The 24,243-nt window shown below is 41.1% G+C and overlaps 2 protein-coding genes across 2 annotated transcripts in view; one reads left to right on the forward strand and one right to left on the reverse strand.

Annotated features, from left to right (window-relative positions):
* LOC148886460 (rho GTPase-activating protein 26-like) overlaps window positions 1–10,498 on the reverse strand; it is a 60,706-nt gene extending 50,208 nt beyond the window's left edge. Inside the window, exons 1-2 of the mRNA XM_089016398.1 lie at window positions 10,189–10,498; window positions 9,855–10,105 (exon numbers count right to left, since the gene is read on the reverse strand). Coding sequence (XP_088872524.1) covers window positions 9,855–10,008 — 154 coding nt within the window. The 5' untranslated portion in view covers window positions 10,009–10,105; window positions 10,189–10,498. The remainder of the gene's footprint in view (window positions 1–9,854; window positions 10,106–10,188) is intronic.
* Window positions 10,499–11,905: 1,407 nt separating this feature from the next.
* Window positions 11,906–14,143, forward strand: LOC148886462 (fibroblast growth factor 1-like). The gene is made up of 3 exons (XM_089017065.1): window positions 11,906–12,248; window positions 12,634–12,737; window positions 13,316–14,143. The coding sequence occupies exons 1-3, from the start codon at window positions 12,026–12,028 to the stop codon at window positions 13,553–13,555; spliced, it is 567 nt and encodes a 188-aa protein (XP_088873191.1). The 5' UTR covers window positions 11,906–12,025; the 3' UTR covers window positions 13,556–14,143.
* Window positions 14,144–24,243: the final 10,100 nt, after the last annotated feature.

Here is a 24,243-nt window from a genome sequence, read left to right on the forward strand (position 1 = left end):
CTCAACAGTCTCCCAAAAAGGTCCACTCGCCAGGGAACGGTCGGTGGAGAGGGCAACCGCTGCCTCTCCAGCATACGACGGGCGGCGGCCTGATGGGAACGGGACTCGGCCTGGGGTGGACGAAGACGCGGCACGGATCGTCGTGGGCGTGAGTGCGATCCCTCTCGCACGTTCACGCGACGGCGCATGGCTCTGCGTGGACGTCGAACTGCCAGGCGCAGAATGGCACCCCGTGCGGCCGTATGGGACCAGGTCTCGGCCGGACGCCGACGTGGGCGTGAACTGCCCGGCTCCGGGGGAACGAGACCAGTCCAGAGCCGCTCCGGGATCCAGCGGTGAGTGGGGTCTCGGACTGACATTGACTCGGACGTTGCACGGCTCGTCGTGGATGAGACTCAATTCGTCATGCACGACGACAGCGTGGCTGGACGTGGGCGTGCAATGCCAGTCACCCAGGGTCACCCTGGACGGCCACCTGGAAGGAGGTCTCGGCCGGACGTTTACGTGGACGTTGCGGCTCGTCGAGTGACGCGATTCAAACGCGACGAGGCTTTCGCTAACGTGGACGTAGCATTGCCAGGCACAGGGTGGAAATGAGACGGGTCCGATGTACCTGCGGGATCCGATGGTTGGCCGATTCATTCTGTCACGTTTTTGCGAGGTGGTGATGGCGGGTTCGGATCCCAAAAAGCAGGCAGGAGGGAGCAGGAGGTTATTTTAATACAATTTGTCAAACAACCTCCTGCTCCCTCCTGCCTGCTTTTTGGGATCCGAACCCGCCATCACCACCTCGCAAAAACGTGACATACCTTTTGTGCAGGTGTACTTTATATGTGAAGTAATATTGAGCTACAACAGGTCTCTCAATGAACGTCAGCAACCACCAACTCCATTTGCCCCTGTAGAAGTGATGCGTAAACCCAGCCTCTCCTGTAGCGCCTAATAATGTGACATGTCTTATATTTGGAAAACCTTTATAAATGTATATACAGTAAAGTCTCATTATATCGATATTCTCGGGAGTCGGAAAAAATATCGATATAACCGGACTATCGATATATCCGATCCTGCGGGCATGTAATTTTCTCCTTGAGTTCATAGAAATAGTATCGTAATAAGCAGTACTATCGATATAACTGATATCGATATAACGAGACTTTACTGTATTATATTTGGAAAACGTTTTTTTCCATTCATTGAAGGTGCTCCTTAGTCCGGTGCACCTTATATACATGGAAAAAGTTTGTAAATACACCATTCATTGGGGGTGCGTCTTAAACTCCGGTGCGCCTTATACACCAGACAATATGGTACTTATTCATGAATTTGTTGTGCACCCTATATGTAATGTGTAGAGGAGATTAAAAATTCTAATGGCTTCTCCAAATTCATAATGACCCCCGAGAGGAAACCGTAACTACAATGTGGCCCGCGGCAAAAAATGGTGTTGACACCCCTGTTCTACGGCATCTATTTTTAGAAATGACCATAAACGCCACTATATTAATGTGGGGATTATGGAGATTTCATGTACAAATGTAAATGATTGTGAATAAATAACAAACCGTCTCAGCCCCCTCCTCACAAGTGAACCAGACACCAGCACTGGCGTTTTTGCACCCCCTTCAACAATATACATCAACCCACGCAGATGAAGCGCTCCAACCAGATTACCCCATTAAAATTGAGCACTGCCTGGCTTTGCACCCAGAGGGGGTCGCCCCTGCCACCCCACCACCCTTCCCACTCGAAATGAAGCTATACTGCATGTGTGTATACAGGATGACCACCAAATGTGCAGGGGAGAGGGGGAAGGGGGGTGAGAAGGCAGAGCGAGCGCGTCAGTGTGGTAAAAAGGGATTAAATATTCTTAGTGGCCGTTATTTTAAGATTAGTCGGGATAAAAAGGATGGGAAGCTGTATGTGCAATACACACACACACACACACACACACAGTCATGCCAGTAGGTTTTGGTTTGTTTGGGTTGGTCTCTGGCAGCAGCGACCAATGCACTCCGTCATTTTTAGTCACGCTTGACTACATCTTCTCGGTCTCCGCCATTGACACAAAGATGACCGGATGCAAATCAAGGCATTTTTAACTCATTCACTGCCATTCCTGAATTTATTCGGGAATTAAAAAGCATGACGTGGAGAGCCATTCCTGAATTTGTTTGGGTTCTGTGTTTTTCTTGCCGGGGTGGCGATAAAGCATTGGTCAGACCTATGGTATTGTTTTTCCCTTCCACGAGGGGCAGCATTTGCTTTTAGTCCATGTTAGCGCTTGGTTCCAGCTTCAGCTGTTGTTACAGCGCTATATAAACCGATATGTATGTATTGCATTGTATCTTGTGCAGTCGCCCCAATTTCAAGCTCAGATAACTCAGATAACTCTATGATTTCTTACGCTGCATTGAATGTTTATGTAGTCCTAAAACTCAATATTCTGTCAACCCTGCAATTTGAGTAAAAGTGACCACTGGAAGAGACACATTTTTGCACATCGTCCCGAATAAATTCGTGAATCGCAGTGAATGAGTTAATAAAGGCTTCCAACACAGAACTTCCTATACGTGGTTGTACTTAAATCGCTGGATTTTTTAAATAAAAATCCTCATTCAAAATAGTATGGCAATTTTTTTTGCACCACGATCTATTCTTGACCGTCTTCAAATTTCTGCAAAATAAGGCCATGCAATTGGCTAGTTGTGATACACGCAAAAAAACAAGAAATAACAGGAATGATTTTACATTTCCCAATGTAGAAGAAGTCATGTGTAACCCCAATCTCTATTTGCTATCTATTTTCTATCTAGCTGACTAGCTGGCTACCTAGCTAGCGATCTATTAGCTATATACCTATCTAGCTAGCTGTGTAGCTAGGTAGCTATGTAGCTGGCTAGCTGTATATCATTCTTGTTGGCTGGCTAGCTATCTAGCTAGCTATCTATTGGTTATCTATTAGCTAGCTAGTTTTCTATCTATTTGACTTACTTTTGGGTTGAGTGCACGCTGGCACATGTGGCTGCCGCTACTCACCCACAGAAAAACTTGCCTGTGACTGTAAAGTGACCTTGAGAGTTTTGAAAGGCGCTTATAAATGAAATGTATTATTATTATTATTATTATTATTATTATTATTATTATTATTATTATTATTATTTTAACAACAGTTTTAAAAATACAGTGATTTGAGTAAATAAAAGAAAATGTGACTTTTTTTTCAAGTTAGTTCAGGGACATTCAAGATTTTCAAGACTTCTTGAGCAACGGGGTATAAACGGGGAAAATTGCCAAAATACGGCGCAAATGTTCTAATAGATATTTTTCCATGAAAGTGGATTGGATTAATAGTTTCAGCGCCGCCACAGCAGCACGGAAAGTGATCACAAAAAAAAGGAGGGGGGCAGAAGGGGTGCGCATTGGGGTTGAGTCTCTTCAAGGCCACTTGAGTGAACACAAAGGAAAGCTTAGTCAGCATTCTTTCTTGACATGTTTTAAGTATCCTAGCAGAAGGCGCCCTGACGGGGAGCTCGGAAGGGATGTTGACATTGTTTTCACGCATGCGTCGGTTACTTTGGTTAAAGATTTTTTTTCTGAACATCAAGAAAAGTTATTCCATAGCTTCACAGGTTCCCACGCCTTGATGTGAAAGGTCCGCGATGCCCTTGAGCACGTGAAACCAGCTTTTCGCCTTGCAAGCTTTGATGTGTGAGGCCGGGCGTTTGTTTTAACGTGAACGTGTGTCAACGTGTATGTCTGGGGAACATGTATGCAAACGTTTGCATGCATGTTCCACCAGTGTGGCATCTGTCAGTTCTCAATCACCCCAAGGTGCTCTTTCCTTCCTACTTTACTTCATTCATTCCTCGCTTCCTTCCTCCCTGATTTCCTTTTAAGCTGCTTGAAAATAAGAGCCACACCTTCGTCATGCCGAAAGCTTCCAGTTCATTATCACTCATTTTGAATCCATGCCCGCAAGGCCGAGAGACGAATGGAGACCTCAAGCCGCAGATTCGCTTTTAAGAGGTTCAGAGGATGACATAAATCACCCCCCAGGCTTCCTGTTCAGTTTTTTTCCCCCTGAAGGCGCTAGCACGTTGGTATACAGGCACATAGTTCTAACAACACTTTAGTCGGATTCTGGAAACATTTCTTCACCCGGTTAGAATGTGTTACTGATCCCAGACAAGTGGTTGCTGTGGTAACGAGCCCGACGCGACGAGTTATTTGCGCAGAAACGACTGCATACGGGATACCGCGATGCATCGGGAGGCTGAGTCACAGCCGGTGTAACTTGATGAGTCAACGTGATGAAATATTCAACCCTTCCATCCATCCGTTTTCCAGATCGCTTTAACCTCGCAGGGGGTGCTGGAGCCAAACCCAGCCGTCTTCGGGCACAATCTGGAGGTTTCAATCAGCCTGCCATACATGTTTTTGGAATGTGGGAGGAAAGCAGAGGACCCGGAGAAAAGCCACGCGGCCCCAGGAAGAACATGCAAACTGCACAGAGGGAAACCTGATAGAATGATTTTTGTTCACCACCTTGGTTCCTGCTGATTTTTCATCATAAAAACTTAGTGAAGCCCAGAACCAGAAAGAAAGACCCATCAAGCTGGACCGGGTCTTGAACTCACAAACCTGCACTGTGAAGCCAACATGCTAACCACTCGACTACCGTGACTTTATCACAGGATGAAAGTGACACTTGCAGCGACAATGAAAGCGAGAATGAGAGCGTGTCTGGCGAGGAATGTCTGACGCTATTCCAATTCGACATGCAAGAAGAAGACTTCCAAGGTTTCAGCGCACAGGAGGAAGATGAGGACGGCTCTCAGTGACTTGCTATGTTTTTGTAGCCAGCCCTGTTAGTGAGTGCTAACGTGTTTCTTCCGTGTCTCAGTGACTTGGTATGTTTTTGTAACCAGACCTGTTAGCGAGTGCTAACGTGTTGCTACTGTGTTACTGCCGTGTCTCAGTGACTTTTACCGGATTTATTTTGTAACCAGCCCTATTAGTGAGTGCTAATGTGTCTCTTCCGTGTCTTTGTGACTTTGTATGCTTTGGCACCCAGACCTGTTAGCGAGTGCTAACGTGTTGCTACTGTGTTACAGTGACTTTTACAAGCATGTTTTTTTTTTAACCAGCCCTGTTTGGGCTCTGTTATTACCGTAATGTTTGTTGTGTTGCTGCTGTGTTACAGGCACTGTTTTGAAAGAAAAGTTAAGGTTAAAATTTTGAAAACTTTCTGTCTTTCTTTATACACATGCCGCATAGACAGATGGTTTATGTATGTACCAAATGTTTTTTCCTTTAAAAATGTACTGAGTGAGACAATCAAGTGCGCTCTGTAGTTGGGAAATTACGGTATAAGAAAAATGTATCAATAGATTCCTAATGTGGATGCCATGTTGGATTTTTCACACAGATAACAAATTCTAGCGAGTATCGAGTCTGCCACATTGACTAAGTTGCCATTTTTATCCGTTGATCTTGGGAATTAACTCATTCACTGGCAAATATTTGTCCACTCCAGTGCCAGAGTGTTTGTCATTGTCACTCGAATTACAGGACCCACAGAATCTTGAGTTTTAGGACGACATAAACATTCAATACAGCGTTGGAAACCTTAGAGTCTCCTATTTCATCGGAAAAGAGTTAATTCCTATATAATATGGATCTGGAGTTATATGAGCTTGAAATGAGGCTGGCCGTCCAAAGTACAATGCAAAACATACATACTTGTTTATATAGCGCTTGAACAGCAGCTGAAGCTGGAACAAAGCGCTAACATGGAAACAGGAAAATTCTGCCCCCTTGTGGAAGGGAAAAAAACATGGCCAGATGTCTGGCCAGTGCCTTATCGGCCTCCAAGCATGAAAAAAAACAAAAACAAAACCCAAACAAATTTGCAAATGGCACTCTACATCATATTTTCAATTACCAAATAAATTTGTGAATGGCAGTGAATGAGTCAAATGCATTTTGAGAGCTCTTCAAATCTGACGCAGTACCCTTGGATGCTAGGAATTTGCATCCAGGTTTTGAATGTATGAGGATGCGTGACTGTGTCATCGCAGCAGAGCATAGTAGGGGTTGGGGGTCTTCCTCAAGCTGTGATGTACTCTGCCGCTGAAGGAAAATATAGGGCAGGACTGAGGTCTGCTTTGGTGCTGTTGCTGCAGTTCATTTGTGTGTGCACACGCACACACAAACACACACAAAATATTACAATAGATGCACATCCCTTGGGAGTAAAAATATTTGAAGACCCTACTTCAAATACGCAATATTCATCTTTCAAGTGCTCTCGCGTTCACACTGGCACGCATGCCTCCTTCTCAGCGCTCCAATTCTCTCCTCCACAACAGATTCCATATTTAAAAGGGAAAATAGGACATAAAAATAATAAGGGCATAGTGTCCTTTTTTTCTCGTCTTTTTCCATTTGCCCTTTGGCACATACTCGGTAGGAGAACTTTTGAAAAGAAACGTCTGACTGCCTCTGTGGCCCATAATTGACAATTAGTTATGGTGCGTTGTGCATGCGTGTGTGCGGCAGGCGTGTGCGGCAGACGTTCGCGCTAAGCAACGGGCAGCTATTAGCCTTCCGAGTCGCCAACGACAAAGTGGGTGGCAGCGGAAGGACTAAGGCGTAAAGTAAAGAAGTCAGATGACAGGAAAGCAAAAGGGCACGGGGAGGAAAGAATTCCCGTTCTGCACTGAGTCATTTTATACAAATGCTTTCATGTTAAAAGTCTGGTTTGAAGTCGAGCAAAGGGCAAAAAGGCAAGGAGGGCCATTATCAAGACGGCGCTAATGGTCGGATGGAGGGCTGTTTTTAAGCGACCGCGTGCTTCGTTCGCGTGCCGCAAAGTATGCGCTTGTACTGTAATTGAGGCTGCGGGGCTGTCATTATAAGCCTCGGTGGATACCTTTGCACATTTCAGCTTTTGTCATTTCAAAACACGGCTATTCTTCGACAACGTCAAGGGAACATCACAATGCTGCTTTTTATGATTTGTGATATGATGGAGTACGGTCATAGCATTTTTACCCCATTCACTGCCATGATGTGCCTGTAAAAGCATGATGTGAAGCGCCATTCCCGAATTTGCTCGGGTTTTGGTTTTTCTTGCAAAGGGGTGCCGATAAAGCGCTGGTCATTCCCCTGGCAGTGTTTTTCTCTTCCACGAGGGGGAAGCATTTTTCTTTTATCCATGTTAGCGCTTTGTTACAGTTTCAGCTGTTGTTAAAGCGCTATATAAATCAATATGTATGTATTATATTGTATTTTGTACAGTCCCATTTCAAGCTCAGATAACTACAGACTCATATAACTTAGGAATGAACTATAACTTTTATTCTGATGAAAGAAGAGTCTAAGGTTTATTTTGCTGGATTTAATGTTTATGTAGTCCTCAAACTCAGTATTCTATGGTGTTTCATGAAAATTTGAGTGAAAATGACAAAAACTCTGGCACTGGAATGCACACGTTTTTGCACATGTCTGGGAGTGAATGAGTTAACCATAAAAAAACAGTCATTGAAATAAAATCTGGGTATTCTGAATCTTCTCTTTTGTTGCTTCTTAAAAAGTCTTGTGTTAGTGCTAAAGTGCTTGTCAGACCTCTTGCAATGTTTTTCCTTACCAAGTGGGGGCAGCATTTGCCTTTTGTACAGCCGCCCCATTTGCACCCCACATTACTCCAGAGCCATAAAACTTAGGAATTAACTCTTTTTTCTGATGAAAGAAGTAATTGTAAGGTTTGTTACACTGAATTGAATGTTTATGTAGTCCTAAAATTCAGTATTCTGTGGGGCCTGGAATTTGAGTGAAAATTACAACAACAAAAAACCGCACTCGAGTGGACACATTTTTGCACATCATCTGGCAGTGAATGAGTTAAAGACATTTTTCACTCCATAAGTGTTGCATCTGCCATATTTGGGGAAAAGCATGTTTAGTCTAACATCAGGTTGGTCGAACTGAAAAGCGGGAGCGGTTACGCCCGCAAAGGGGTGCCAAATCATTCAAGATTTCCATTCTTCTGACTGGGGGTTCAATTTCCTGCACTAACATATGGAATCAAAACAATAGGTGGTGCATTGTCACACCCTAATGAATTCAATGCATCCTAAAGGCCTTGTCCTATCACATCATTACTCCCACACACACACACACACACACACACACACACACACACACACACACACACACACACACACACACACACACACAGCTCCATTCCTCATAAGGAATGCACTATATCCATATATACAACATATGTGCACAGAATTACAAAGAGATGCATTCCAAATGAAAGACAAGGCAGCAGTGACCGAATCTCTATTCTGTCAGATGTTCCACAAACTTAATTTAAAAAGACAGAGGAACATTTTGATGTCAGGCTTCTCCAAAAATCAATCGTCATGTAGGATACAGCGTTTGATGTCAACACTTGGAAGCAATTATAGTCACAAAATAACATTGGCGATAGCTAAGGCAACTATGTAATCCATTGGTGGGAAATGGTACATGAAATGTTTCCTGATGAGCAGCAGAACTCTGCTAGAACAGCGGAGAAAAGGCCACAATGATCATTTGTTCAGATTTTCCAGATCTAACCAGTGAAAAAAATAGAATGACCGGTTAGCAAATTTAGCATACCAAAACTAGCGCATGTTTTTTAGCCATTCATTCATAACTCCTTTGAGCCATAACATGCACAACAAACACGTGGAAATCGACTTGCACCAGCCATTAGCGTCTTATTTACAAGATGAACTTCAATGTAGCTCCATCCGTTATCAACATCCAGATAGACACGGGAGCCTCTTTATACCCTCCCGCACATACCAGCACTCACAAGTTTCTGATACACACAGAGCACAGAGTTCCTAGTGTCTCCCAAGAATAAGCTAATCATGGGAATAGAGGTGCTGACAACTTTGGTGGGGGGGGGGGCAGACACTGGCATTCTTACACCTTCACCATGAACAAGGAGTACTTGAACAAGAGGGACAACATGCTACTCCCTAGCACACTTTGGGACGCTGTGAACATGCCATGTGAGGCAAGATAAATGCTAACGTGTCACAACATTTAGTGCGCCGGCAGCATCAAGCGCTTTAGGAAAAGTTGTGCAATGATAATAAGTTTTTTAAAGTTCATTTCAGTTGTTTAGTACATTATTCTTACATTACTTTAGATCAAAGCTTCAAGAGCTGCCGTTGTATTGTACCTATGAAGGTGAAAGAGTTTTTTGTTAGAAGTCAAGAAATGTGTCATGTTGAAATTCAAACAATAAGAATTCAATATCTAATTAGTCTCTTACAGAGTGAAATGTATTACGTTAGTTGTTTGAGTTAATTCGAACAAGTTTGTGTTAATTTTTGGACTGACTATCAATAAGGTGTTTTTCAATTGTCAAGTTCCATTTCTTTGTTTTACTGTCCAGTAATTGCAGATGGAGTTTTGTGATTCGAGTTTTGCTGCCTTGGAATGTCAACGTGTTGCGCGTGTTTTATTTCAGTATTATTTCAATCTTAAATTGGAGCCCTTTTCTGTTGCTCTTATTTCCCCCATCACCTAATTCTATTGCTGTTTGTTTTCAATTTTGAGAATGGCTGTATTGCAACACATTTTGATATATTTATTCACAATTACGACACAAGCATATGTATTCATCCCTAATGACCATGCCAGTGAATAAAAAAATATAATGAATACATCATTTTCGTTTTGTTGAATGTTGTGTAATCTTTGGATGGTGCATGTGTACCTAATAATTGTTTTCTGGGAGTGTCACCAAATGTATTCAACATGAAGTGTGCAGTAATCAAACTTACTTTTGAGCGCCTGGATGAGCGCCTTGCCATCCTTGATGAGCTCCTTGATGAACTTGCTGGTCTTGTCCAACTCTAACTCGTGAGACTTGAGTCTCTCCCTGAACTGTGGACTATCCAGGTAGCAGTCACTGAACTCCAAGGCGGGCAATCCCATCTTCGCCCCCTGCTTGCACACAAGCTGCTAGGACGAGCCGGCAACAATAAAAGCTCCGAGCAGGATCCAGAGGAACAACCGTGTGCTGCTATAGCGGCTATTAAGGAAGGATGCAAAAATCCGATTACATGTAAACAGCGTGTGAAATGTAGATCAGATGAGGGAGTGGGGGTGTTTTACCTGCATAACCATTCGTTAATACCTCCTGCAAAATCCGGTTTGATTCAAGCGCTTCTCCGAAAACGACACCAGTGCAATATCCAATGGAAGTACTGCAAATGTAAAAAAAAGTTCTCAGAATAAATCCAATATGGCAATATAGCGTCCGGATGCTCGTGTAAACCGGTGCTGCATTCCTGTTGAGAGAGTCATTCCGGATCGGACAGTCCAACAGGGGAGATGATGAAGCCGGGAGGGAGGCTGTCAATACAATGCACAACAGAGACCCGTAAAAATTGTGTACACTTCGCGTGAAGGCTTCGCTTCGACAGCTCGCGGTCAACCTACCACCACAGGGCTAATCTTTTGATTGACGTCTCACTTGCCCAATCGGATGCGTTTTCAGGACTAGTGGGCGGACGTTGTGTCCAATGATGTGCACATGGAATTGGAACATGTAGTTCATATTTCCTCCGTAAAATACAATGATAATGTTGGGATATATTAAATTATGCGACAATTTAGCTTAATCCCATATGTTCGTTTAAAAAATATAGAGAAATTCCTCTACAGATGTTTGTGGTTGACTTGCTGTCACATAATGTTGGGTATTGTTATTATTGATGGGTGTTTGTTGTCAAATTTTGGAGGGTTCACTTTTTTTGAAATGGTCATGGTGACGTCATCACAAACAAAAACAGTTCACGAAAGGTGAGTCTCGTAGAGATCTGGCGTCCTCTGGTGTTACGGAGGAGACGCTACATTTATTTTTTATTTAATACAGAACTGGATTTGGGCCCGTCTGTATACTGTTTATACTGTATGTATGTACGTATACAGGTAGTGTCCTTGAGAGCTTTGAAAGGCGCTTAAAATGGAATGTTTTTTTATTATTATGTATATATACTGTATATAAATCACAACGTTTATTGCTGAACAGGGCTGAAGACACATTAAGAGGGGAAAACATTTTTTTTAACAGTCCTATTATATTTCCTCCTCCCACGAAGCCATATGTGAATTCTTGACACATGCTGTCATTATTCCCATGTATCATTCTTCTATGGGTGCTATTGAATAAATACCGAACTTCTTACGTCAACCACTGACTTGCCGTGTCTGCGTCCGAGCTGCTTCTGGACAACATCCTGTGAAAATTGTTGTAGCGAAATTATGGGAGATGACTTGATATTGTGCATTCACATCCAACAAGGTTAAAAGTATTTTACCACAGCAACTAATCTATCTTCATTATTTAGACTCTCTTTTTAAGCAAGTAAGTATCTAAAAAATAGTTGTATCTAACTTTTACAGTTAGCTAATTTGCTTTTCTATCTAACAGTACAGTGGCTAGCTATTTGGGTTATTGGTTTGGACAAATTATTTTTCAAGTCAGTTAAATAGACAAAACAGATTCTCACATCTAACTGTCCATCCATTCTACTGTCCATCCATATATATAAAGTTTTACAAAAATTTGCTCGAGATAAAATCTTAAATATACTAGATACGAGTGCATAATATAAAAGTATCTATCCATGTCTATTTCAGATTTCACATAGCATTTGAATGGAGTTCGACCATTTCCAGTCACCTCCCCATTGTTAGTTAAGAAGCGATGTTGCGCATTGTTACATCATTTATTTCACATTAATGGTGTTGTATGGCCCATTGACGAATCTGGCTCAAAACTGACATCACTGCCATCTGGAAGCATTTCTGTTTGTTTACTCGGGTAATTGTGAAATCAAGTTTGATCACGTGTGAACTTTGTGAAGCATTTCGTGTACTCCTATCTCAAAAGGAGTTGTTTGGACCAAACACTTCCTCTCCCTCTATAAAACACTCTCCAGGTGACATGAACGGAGAAGGGAGTGCGTCTGCTTCACATCATGAGCTTTGGCGCTCCGGGAGGATGGCTGAAGGAGATGTGATGACATTGCCGAGCAACTCGCTGGGTGACTTGTCTCGGCATGAGCCTCGCATTCTCACTCGGCTGCACTGTCTCAATGGGGGCTTCCAGTTGAGGATTATGCCGGATGGGAGTGTCTCTGGTGGTCTACTGGACAATGACCCATATGGTAAGTACATTTTGATCCATGAATTATCATTTTTTCCCCTCCATTATTGTTTACACAACTTAAGAATGTCCATTTATGTGAAGACATTGACAGTGCATGTTAGATTTATTTTCAATGGTTTCACAAAAGATAAATATCTGGATGCATGCTGCACTTCATTTGTATAAAGATCTGGAAGATAAACAACATTATTGTGTCATGAATGATTTGTTTTTGGAACCGATTAATGGAAATTCCATTCATTTTGATAAGGAACGGTGATTTGCAACACCCTTATTTTAAATTATAACGTTATGAATTATGCTAACAAATTACAGCACCACTGTGCAGGTACTCTATATCCGTCCACTGTATCACAACATGCGACCTATCCCATGTGCTGCAGACATACTGAGACTGCAGGCTACAAATGTGGGCGAGGTTGTACTGATGGGTGAGAATACAAAGAACTACCTAGCCATGAATAAGAAAGGATGTCTCTATGGAACAGTAAGTATGAATGTATTTTTTTAATCATTAAAATAACTACCATTTTATTTATTTTAGTTGGAAATCCTGGACATGCTTGAGTCATCTTCAATGAAGTAGCTAAAATTGTTTACTTGGTTCAGTATTACCTTAATTGAAATTAGCATTGTTCATTTGACAACTTTGTATATGTATTTTTTTAATAGTCGATAAATTCACCAATAAAAATGGACAAACTATTTAAAGATTTTAAAACAAATAATAGGATCCTTTAAAATACTCTAAAACATCTAGGGAGACAGAAAAATGATGGAAGAGTCGAAGTTATGTGCTTCCTCTTATGAGTACCATTCAAAGGGCAAGCAGCAGCATTCTGGACCAACTGGAAATGCTTAATGGAGGATTGTTTGACTCCGGAGTAAAAAGCATGACAGTAATCCAGCTGAGATGTGACAAAGACGTGCGTTATGGTTTTACAGGGCTGTGAAGCTATTTTGAGATGCTTTTCATGAAATCCACGATTAGACTTATCATAGGTTTACGAGTAATTTTAGTGATGCATAACGGTGGTTAAGCGGTATCCTCCCTCTGTATTGCAGTTGACGCTGAATGATGAGTGTTACTTCCTGGAGAAATGTGAGGAGAACCACTACAACACATATCGGTCAAGGAAGTACCGGTGGTACGTGGCCCTCAAGAAGAACGGAAAACCCAAACTGGGCCCCAAGGCAGAAATTAGTCAGAAGGCCGTCTTCTTTCTGCCGAGGTCGGCGGACGGGAATTATGCTGCCGGTGGAACCAAACCGCAGGATCAGACAGACTTTTGTTTGTACCGTTAGCATGCTGAGTAATTTAAGTGGATTTATAACAGAATTTATTTTTTAATATAAGGTGCTGCACACATGAGGAAAGAATAATTAATGAAATGTGTACATAAATAAGTTATGACCAACATAGCACATCATACACATAATGACAACTCCACAGACAACCCTGAGTCACAAATTGGGGAGGAATAAATATGAACACAAACCACAACCTCACCATAAAAGGTGACCTTATATTTTCAACGAGTCATCTTGTTTTAATCTTATTTATGGAACATGATTATTTTTGTAAGCTTTATTGATACTGGACATAATTTCTGAACGTGATTTATAAAAGTAAGACTAAGACTAAGACTAAAACTAAGACTAAAAGTAAGAGTAAGAGTAAAATTAAAATTAAAATTATACATTTAAACTCACACATTGTTTACGCGATCATTATTCATCTTGTATTTCGTTAAGTTTTAATGTCATTGGACATAATTTCTGAAAATAATTTAAATTAATCATAATAAAAATAATAATAATGACAATAATACATTTATACTCACACATTGTTTATGTGATCATCATTCATCTTGTATTTTGTGCTGCTGTTTATTTGAATAAATACATGACATTATAATGTAGTGTGTTGGTCTTGTTCGTTTTTTTTTTTAAGGCAGACGACCCCTGCTAAAAAACAGTATTCTCGACATGTCAGGACAAGTTTCCCTACGCTGCAATTTACACGTGGCAACCAGAGGGCAGCATTTATCTGAAGATCAAATGAGTGGCCACAAGAGGGCAACATTTATTAAAATTTCTAATGAGTGGCCACAAGAGGGAAGCATTGATCTAATTTTCAAATGAGAAAAGCAATTTTGATGCAGTTCACTCCGCTCGAGTTCAGAATTTGGAACTTGTAGTTCGCTATAGTAAAGTAATCTTAATTCGTGTAAATAATGAATGCACAAAATCCAATATGAATGTTGGATATCTAAGAAGGGGAATGTTTTTTTTTGCATGTGTGTCTTCTTAATGCAGCTAAAACGAGTTTCACCAAGACAAAAACAAATCTGTTTCTGATGATGAAATGAAAGCTCACGTAAAGTCAGTGAAAATGACAACATCTCAGACAAAGAAAGCGACCTCGGTTCACCCCGGACGGAGAAGAATCGACCCCCCCCCTCCTCTCCACATGATGTGTATTTAATCTGTAACAGATGAACGCAAACAAAACGCACTTAAATCTTGTTTCAAATGTCTCTGTGCCAAAGAAAACCTGGTTTGTAGTATATTTGTGAGCGTTTCACTACACTGTGGGGGGATAGAGGGTAGGGAGTTGAGTGAGATCTAATTTTCATGGCATAAAAATTAATACAATTTTATCATTGATATTTCTACCAATTATTTACAGTTTTTGCAAACGTGAACATGGTCTTCCCCACCCTTTCAACAAAGAAATAAAAAAAATACTGAATTCGGGATTGTCCCCCAACTTGAAATAAAAGTAATTCACCAAATAGTTTGGGCGCAAATAACGTTTTGTTTTCTGGCATGAATTTTATGACGTGCTTCCAATTGAAATGGTCGTTTTAGCTTTATATCGTACAACTGGTGATGTTTACAGAGTCTCAAAGTTGTTCTTGAGAGGTACAATTTGCATTCAGGTATTAGATTAGATTAGATTAGGTTTTTTAGTGTCCTCCATATTTAGTTGCTATATCGTTTTTATGATCATACTAGTGCAGTGTGTACTATACCAGAAACAAATTCCTTGTGTGTTCTATATAGTTGGGCAATAAAGCTGATTTTGATTCTTATAAAATATCTAAATATTTACTTGACAAATGATGAGCATATTAAAATGTCACTTATAAATGTTTTATCAACCATCACGTTGAAACCAAATCTAAAATAGGACCATTTTTGACACTCGCGCTGGGTGTTACGCAACCTGTGACCGCTCCCTGAGAAGAGACTCGCACATGCATGCGGAAACACGCGCAATCATCAGAGCACTTGCATGAACTGACCAAAATGACCCGACAAAGAGGAGAAAAATATGGTTGATGTCAAGGTTTTGTCACACAAACACAGATGAGAGACTGCATATACACACATACACAAACATACAACCCCTCTCTCTCTTGCCCTCTCTCTCTTTCTCTTTCATTTTCTCTCTCTCTCTAAACCACAAATACACACATGGAGTGTTGGTTGGCCGTTGGCCTGTGGGTCTGTGCGTGGCAGGAAGGGAATTATATACTGTAAACTGAACAAGGGCCGGCTTCCTCTGGGAGTCCCGAAGCCTGACAGTGGCCAAGATCCTCCACCGCACACACATACACGCACACACATGCTCGTGTGCGAGATCGCATAGTCGTTCTCTCATCTGTTACTCCTCTCTCTTTGCTTATTTCCATCTTTCTATTCTTCGTGCTTCCTGCCTGTGGCTCCTCCAACGTCCGTCTGTCTTTTTGCTTTGCTTCATGCCTTTTCGTCGCCTCTTTTTCCTTTCCTCTCAGTTTATTGAAATGTTATGTCTGTATCTCAAAACATTCTCAAATGTTTAAAACACAGACTGAAACGTTGCACATAGCCACTTCCTTCAAATCAATTTACTACGAATAGAATATGTGGAAGTTCAACCGCAAATGTGATACTTAATTTTCAAATTACTATACTGTTTTGATGGAACTGGCTGGCAACGAGTCCAGGGGGTACCCTGCCTCACATCCAAAATCATCTGGAATCAATTCCAGGTCCCCCATGATCATAATTGTGCGATAGAAAATGGTGTGATATTAAAAAATATCATTATAAACTTTGAAACCCACTATGAAAGTGAACAATTTCGCAAAGCAATGTTGTGTTCAAGTTAATCAGAAAATTTGAAATTGAATCACATTGCGCATCCAAAATTACCTGTTTTGTGATGGAATTAAAAAGGTCATGCTGATCTTTGAAGGCGTGGAACAAACACGCAGACATACAAACACAAACGTGCGTGCACGAGCGGAAACAGAGGGTACATATGATACGGGTGTCACAACAGTGACTGTCTTCATCTCCACGATGCTGCCGTATTAATGAAGACGAGACGCGTGGATGTGTCTTTTTATTTCTTTTATTTCTGCAACACAGTATGGCAGAAGGGATGGGTGAAGTCGCATGGGTTTCGTCTTGTGATTAACCTGAATCTCCTCGAGATTGTTCTCAAATGCAAAACATTGTAGATAACAAAACACAATTAACAACGTGTGATCGTATAGTGGTTATTTACAGAAAAAGAGAATACAACACAAGTTCACTGTTATTTACAAGATGTCCCTGAACGCATCATGGGCGGAGACTCGGCAGAACACGCGGTGCGCTTGTAATGGCTGGCGCACAGTTCAACCAGCCACGGACACTCACGGGCAAATGAAACACGACACAAGAAACTAAATATTGTTCAATAAAAACGAAATGAAACAATTATTACCTGCAACACAGTATGGCAGAAGGGATGGGTGAAGTCGCATGGGTTTCGTCTTGTGATTAACTGCGATAGAAAAGCGCATATGCTCCAAAGTTCCACTCGACAAAACGTGAAGTAAATAATGACACAAAAAGTAATCTGGACTCGAAATGAATAAGTGAACTAATTAGATAACACTAGACAATACAAAAGGGGAAACAAAATAAGATATTGTCATGAAAATGCGCGTTAATCAAGACCAACAGAAAATTGCGACTCACCCTGAATCTCCTCGAGATTGTTCTGGAAACTATGGGCGGGACATAGTGCCACACTGTGCGCCGTTGCGTCACTTCCTTCATAATTTAATAATCTACGCGCACAACTCCGTTACACATATCTGACAGCTGATCCTCAAGTGAAAAAACAACACCAAAAAAATGATGGCAGCAGAGAAGACAAAATGGATAATGCCAGGTATGATTCGTAATTTATGGGTTCATCTTCAATCGAGAAGATTTCTGAGCAAAGCATTGTGGGAGTTTATAAAGCCACTGAGACATATCTAAGAGTCACACACACACACATGCACGCACACACACACACACACACACACACACACACACACACACACACACACACACACACACACACGCACACGCACACACAACACACACACACACACACACACACACACACATTTAAACTGAGGTTTGGCACCACAAAGCAAAAGAAAACCAATGAGGATAAAAACAACGCAAGATTTGAACTTTCTTTGTGTTCCCTTAACGATCAAGAACAGTTTTAGAAGAGAAACACCATTTCATCAAACTTTTAAATCAATAATGTCCCCAATTCTGTCAGCTCCCTGAATTAAAAAAAAAACAGATGCTTCCAACTTTTATAGAATAAATGAGCTTGTAAACCCTCTTGGTGTGACCACAAAGAGATTAGCACAGAGGCTAACTGAATGAAGAACAACATGTCTTGTACATTCGTGGAAAGTAGACTTCTTCTGGGAAAAACTGCGGATGACTATTTTCGTCAGACATTGTGGGAAAATATCCTGGTCAAAAATATCTCTTAAATTCCTTTTTATGGTCCTTTAACATCCTGGAGATGATTGTCTTATATGAGCAGTTTTGAATTTCTATGTAGGGGACATATGAACACATTAGAATGCATGTCTGTCTGTCTGTAGGTATGTCTGTAGGTCTGTCTGTAGGTCTGTAGGTCTGTCTGTAGGTCTGTTTGTAGGCCTGTCTGTAGGTCTGCCTAACTTTAGGTCTGTCTGTATGTCTGTCTGCAGTTCTGTCTGTAGATCTGTCAGTAGGTCTGTCTGTAGATCTGTCTGTCAGTAGGCCTGTCTGTCTGTAGGTCTGTCTGTCTTTAGGCCTGTAAGTCTATCAGTAGGTCTGTCTCTAGGTCTTCCTGTCTGTAGGTCTGTCTGTCTGTAGGTTTGTCTGTAGGTATGTCTTTCGGTCTGTCTGTAGGTCTGTAGATCGGTCCGTATGTCTCTAGATCTGTCTGTAGATCTGTCTGTCTGTAAGCCTGTTTGTATATCTGTCTGTAGGCCTGTCTGTATGTCGGTCTGTCTCTTGGTCTGCCTGTCTGTCTATCGGTCTGTCTCTCTGTAGGTTTGTCTGTAGGTCTGTAGATCTGTCTGTAGATCTGTTTGTCTGTAGGCCTGTCTGTCTGTAGGTTAGTCTGTAGGTTAGTCTGTAAGTATTTTCTGTAGGTTTGTCTGTCTGTCTGTATACTTAGTTACTGTGAAGTTAAATATTTACAATTGTGTTCAAAAGTTTAGATAAGCACCCATATATATATATATATATAAAATGCAATTTTTTCTTAGTTTACATCCCCTATGGGTGCCTATCTAAACTTTTGTACACAATTGTAAATATTTAACTTCACAGTAACTAAGTACAAAGTTACCATTATTTGAGCAGGGGTATGGGGTAAAAAAAAATCACATGGTTGAAGCGCAGAGGGTCTATTTTGAGCAGCTACTTCAGTTACTTTCCAGACTGTACATACAGCACAGTATGGTCAAGTATGTAAAAATCATTATGTTCGGACTCATCATGTCATGTGCAAAAAGACATCATGTAAAAGACAATCGAGCCTGTGACGAGGCCACTTTGAGAGGATGTGATGCAAAAAGGACAAATTCCCTTTCCATGGAACAAGTCTTATTTTGGCGCACGAGTGCGTAAGCAAAACCAGGATGACACCCCCCCCCCCCCCCCGCTCAATCCTCTCTTTTCTGGGAACGAGATGTCCGAGTTGAACCTCTTATCTCTTCCTCTTCCCCTTTCCTGTCATTGACAACATGAAAAGCAAAAGGAAACATAGATCACTAAAGAGGGCTATTTCAGGCAAATAGCTCTCATTCCACGCGTCCCGGATTGGCCGCGACGGTTTGACTGTGGCTCCGACCATGTCACTGCTCCCACCTTTTTTTTTTTATAACTTGTCCACACTTTACTTCCTGCCTCTTTTCAGGCCACATCCTCCTGTGTGTATGTGTGTGTGTTGACTTGAGAAGCAGCTATAATTGTCGAGAGGAATGTCTAATGCAAACCTTTTGAAGTGCTCCATTGTCTGCAGGTGAGGAAACGACACACGGAAGTGATACAAGGGGCGCCTACAGTACATTTCTTTAAATAGTGACCCCCCCACCCACTAATAAACGTCTCGCCAAATGGACCACTCCTTTTTTTCTCAGTTTGTGAATGCTGCAGCTCACACACAGACAATCAAGAGTTGACAACTGAGTCTGTTTAAATTCGGATGCTAAGCGAAATAGCAGCACCAAAACGAGGCACTCAAGTAGTCCCTCATATTAGGGGATGGAGACGCGCCCTATGTTGTCGGCAAATTGGGGGCATCAAACAGCAGCACTTTGAGGACCAAATAACTTCATTTTCTTTCAAAATAAACAAATAAATAAGATTATGCTAGGCTGCCATTAGCCCCGTTGCTAACTGAAACAGCACCACCTTGATCAGAACCAAAGCTAACCCATTGCGACCAATGAGGAAAAACAATCCTGATTTAAGACCTACAATCACCGAGTTATATCATACATCTGGTTGTTTTGAACTTCCGCGCAGCAAGTTGGGCAGCTGAAGCCGGGCCGATCCGAGCAGACCAGTTTAAAACAACTGCCACTCGCTCCTTTCAAGTGAAGCATCCATGCTGAACGCCGCTCTATTCTTGTCGGAGGGGGACAGATCTGCATGACGGTGGCGCTTCAAAGTGCTGCTGCAGCGCCAGCAGGCTTTTCGTTCTTGTTTCTATAGGAAACGCTTGGGGCACACTTTCAATGTTATTTTATGGCTTGGTGCTGTCGTCGGGGGACTCGGGGCAGAAGCAGGGCCAAACCAAATTTTATAGGAGATAATTCTACAAATAATTAGGCTGGAATTTTGCAAGAATATAGATGTATCTAAATTAATGAATATATATATATATATATATATATATATATATAGAGAGAGAGAGAGAGAGATTAATTCAGATTAATTTTGATTCTTCTTTTTTTAACTTTTTCTTGAAATTGGCAAAAAACTTATATATATATATATATATATATATATATACATGAAATCTGAGTTCATTTTTAAGTTGATACAAAAAAGAAAATAATTAAAGTAATTATTGTGTTTACATTATCGTTGTATTTTTTTGGAAAACAAATATGTTGTCTTCCAACAATGTTTTTATTATTCAGAATCATGTTATATTTTTTTCTAAAAAAAAAAGTTCATTTCATACAATCCCACCTCGTACACACTTATCATAAGCGTTTTTTTAAGTGGCTTTCTCGTAAATTGTGTTTGGTGTCATTGAATCAGCGGTCCGCATTTGAAGGAACCATGGGTTTTGACCAAAAACAAAAAAAGTGCCTCGTGGACCCGCTGTGCGTTTTATTTTAGAGCATGAACGATTTGCCTGCCAAGACCTAAGAAAAGAGTGGCAGTGTGGTTGCACATGGTGGTGAGGTGGAGCCCACATGACAAGTGTGTCTTCTGCTCGCTTCTGGGAAGAAAAACGACAAATGTTTGTTTGTCTGTTTATCTGTTTACAGTCACTAAATGCAGTTTGTAAAGTTCCAATAGACAAATACAAGTTGTCAAATTGGGCTTATTTACTGTGTTGACTTCTTTTTTGATTGTTTGCACATGTTCACCCTTCCATATTTTTGGGAAGCTACTTATCCTTTCATGGGAAGACCTTTTATTTTTCAACAAAATTATGGTATGTTAATATCAAGTATGAATAAACATAATGAAGGGCAAAAATGATTTAAAAACTTCAATGTAAGGTTTGAGATCAAGTTCAATAATAACAGCATCGAGAAGCAAAGCAGGATTTACATTTTTGTTGAAAAAAATATTGGATATTTTAAAATGCAATTAACTCATTTACACCGAGCGTGTTCATATGTACACAGATAAAATACATTGTTTTGATTTTATTTTATTTTTTTAAATGAATTTATCCGTGTTCATATGAACATGCTTGGCGTAAATGGGCTTAATGTAATATTTTTTAAAATCCATTTCAGGAAATATTCAGGACATTAATGAGGAGACCGAAAAGCAAAACAAATGGAAATGACATAAAAAATGCACAGGCTGCCATGGCCGAGATGGCGGAGGCCAACGGTGTACAGTTACTCACATCCCCAGGAAGCGGAGGTATGACATCACCTTATCATCTCCTGTGGGCGCCGAAGGGTGGGGGTGGAGGCCTGTGAGGAGTGGGTAGGGGGGTGGGGGGTGTTGAGGAAGGGATGACAGACTGGAGAGCGGAAGCAAAAAAAGTAAAATAAAAGATAAAGCCAAGAAAAAGATAAGCCAAATAAAGGGCAGCAAGGAGCAGGTGACATCATAGGCCATGTTGACTTCCTGTGACACACACACACACACACACACACACACACACACACACACACCCCGAGACAAGCTGTAGCTGTCAATCACATAATGAGACACATACATACACACACATGCGCACTTAACTTGGCGTGCGTTAAAAACAGACCTTCACTGCGGTGGGCGTTTTAATCCAGTTAGGAATGATCTCGGAAAGGAGGTCAGGTTGAGGAAATAAACGCGCTGCTGGTTTTTATTACTCACACATGACGGACACACACTTGTTATCGGGAGTGACAGTCAACTCACGTCTTCACTAACCCGTGGAAGTTAAAATACAGGCCGAGCCAATATGCTGCCACCAATGTTTTCCTTTCAATGTTTGATCATAAACGCACAAAAGTAGTCCAGTGGGCATTTATGCTGTCATATATGGACATAGTACGGTGTGAAAAAAAGTACTTAGCCAAAAAACAAAGTCACGTCAATGTAATTTTATCATACAAAGTCGCATTGTGTTTTTGGTCAAAACCTGATTACTCTCATTATACACTATAAGCCATAAACATCACAAAGTCCCAATTAAAACAATCTTGTCCTTCAAGGTGCACTCAAACATCTAATTATTTACTTGCAACATAGCATCTAGTCAAGTGGTAGATAATGAGCCACATGCTGCATCACCAATAAAAATAACAAGTCTGGATCATATGCGAATTGATTGCAATTTTTTTCTTTGGAATATAACATCTTAAAAACAATTCACGTAATGAAAAGCTATACTTAACCCCTCCGTCGTACAAATACCCAAAAATACACGGGATTAACGTCACTGATGGGTGGAAATAGAAACACAAATAGGAGTTCACAGGAAAATTCATCATTGCGCGCGATAACTCTTGGAGGAGAACAAAGGCAGGAAATAATGCAGCGTCTGAGTCAGTCGCACTCTTATCTGACTGGCTGGGAATGACAGACCATCATTTGCATGGGCTCAACAAGGTAAGTGTGGCTTTGTCATATGAGTAAAAAAACATTTTAATCATCCTTGCGTAATATATAATAGTCATTTAAAAACTGAACCAAATCTGAGTGGAATAACAAACTCATGCGCTAGTTGATGATGAAGTGCTGCCCACACAAGTGAAAACGCTGCTATGTGTCATAAGAGCTGTTTAAAATGTGGGGGGCATAATATCAGGTAATATAGAGTATACTGCAGTGGCGGGCCATGTATGTCACCCCTAGGCCTTCAGTAGTGCTATGCCTGAATCAGTCCACAGCTGCGAATGTGGTGTGATTTACTACATGCCCACTAGAGGATGCCGTTAGCCAGGAAATAACTTGTGACTTGAAGAAACATAAAGGACATCCGACACCTCCGGACACAATGTGTCCTTAATTTGTAAAATGACTTCTATTGAGCGCATTTTACAAAGATTCCACCGCGTATAGCTATATTTTACGTTTTAAGACTCGCTCTGAATATTCAGGATATCTTGTTTTCGAGTTGATGACGATGCCTGACGTGACGTCACGTCAGGAGCGCCCCTGACCGAGAAAGCGACACACAATTCATTTTGGGTACTTTGTTTGGTCTGAAAACTTCGTGTTGATCCGTGTTGATGGCGAAATTAGAAGGAAAACACATAAATAACGCGATGGTGATTCGTTGTGTGTTGCACTAAGACAACCAATTGCGGTAACACCATACACAAGTTGGCACAAATTCCCAGCAGACAAATCAGCCCATTTCCAACGGAGGTGGGGTGCCACCGTGTGCATTTTCTGGGCGCTACATTGGAGTCCAGACGGCTCAAATTGATACTGAAGAACTTCTTTAATCGATTGCAAACATTTATGCTTTCCTCTTCAGAACTATTTGAATCATATTCATAACTGGATGAGTAACAACAAAGCATCTTCTCCGAATCTGAAGCCATTGTTTTGATTTTCGAGCAAGGCAAGACGTCCTGGCGTGACGTCACGAACTGGGGGTGGGACTTTCTGAAAATCCTCAATTCGCAGCTCAATTTGTTGCAGTTTTAGCACACTTTTCGTCATTTTTATTGGTGTTTTGCATTTGACTAAAAATATCAGCCTGCATGTTTTGGGTATTTTAGATGCTATCAAACGTTTTTCTGATGTCAGTTAGGAAAGAAAAAAATGGTGTTGGTTGTCCTTTAAGGAAAAGTGTCATTAAACTGTTCAAATTTTTACTATGAACATGTGGATTCATGATAGGCTCATAAAACTATATCATTTCCTATTTTTACTAGCTTCAGAGCTGTGCAACCTTTCTTAAGGTGTCCATCTACTCTTTAAAAGTCAGTCTTGAAAATGGTTTTAACAGTATATCTGCAAGCAAA

The sequence above is a fragment of the Hippocampus bargibanti genome, linkage group LG16, assembly GCF_051943395.1.
Source record: "Hippocampus bargibanti isolate YZ-2025 linkage group LG16, ASM5194339v1, whole genome shotgun sequence".
NCBI classification, from domain to species: domain Eukaryota; kingdom Metazoa; phylum Chordata; class Actinopteri; order Syngnathiformes; family Syngnathidae; genus Hippocampus; species Hippocampus bargibanti.

Excerpts from the sequence above, each read along its gene's own strand:
- LOC148886462 (XM_089017065.1), top strand. The coding sequence starts at position 12,026 with ATGAACGGAGAAGGGAGTGCGTCTGCTTCACATCATGAGCTTTGGCGC. Across the intron at positions 12,249-12,633 it reads ACTGGACAATGACCCATATG|ACATACTGAGACTGCAGGCT; the intron begins GTAAGTACATTT and ends CATGTGCTGCAG. Across the intron at positions 12,738-13,315 it reads AAGGATGTCTCTATGGAACA|TTGACGCTGAATGATGAGTG; the intron begins GTAAGTATGAAT and ends TCTGTATTGCAG.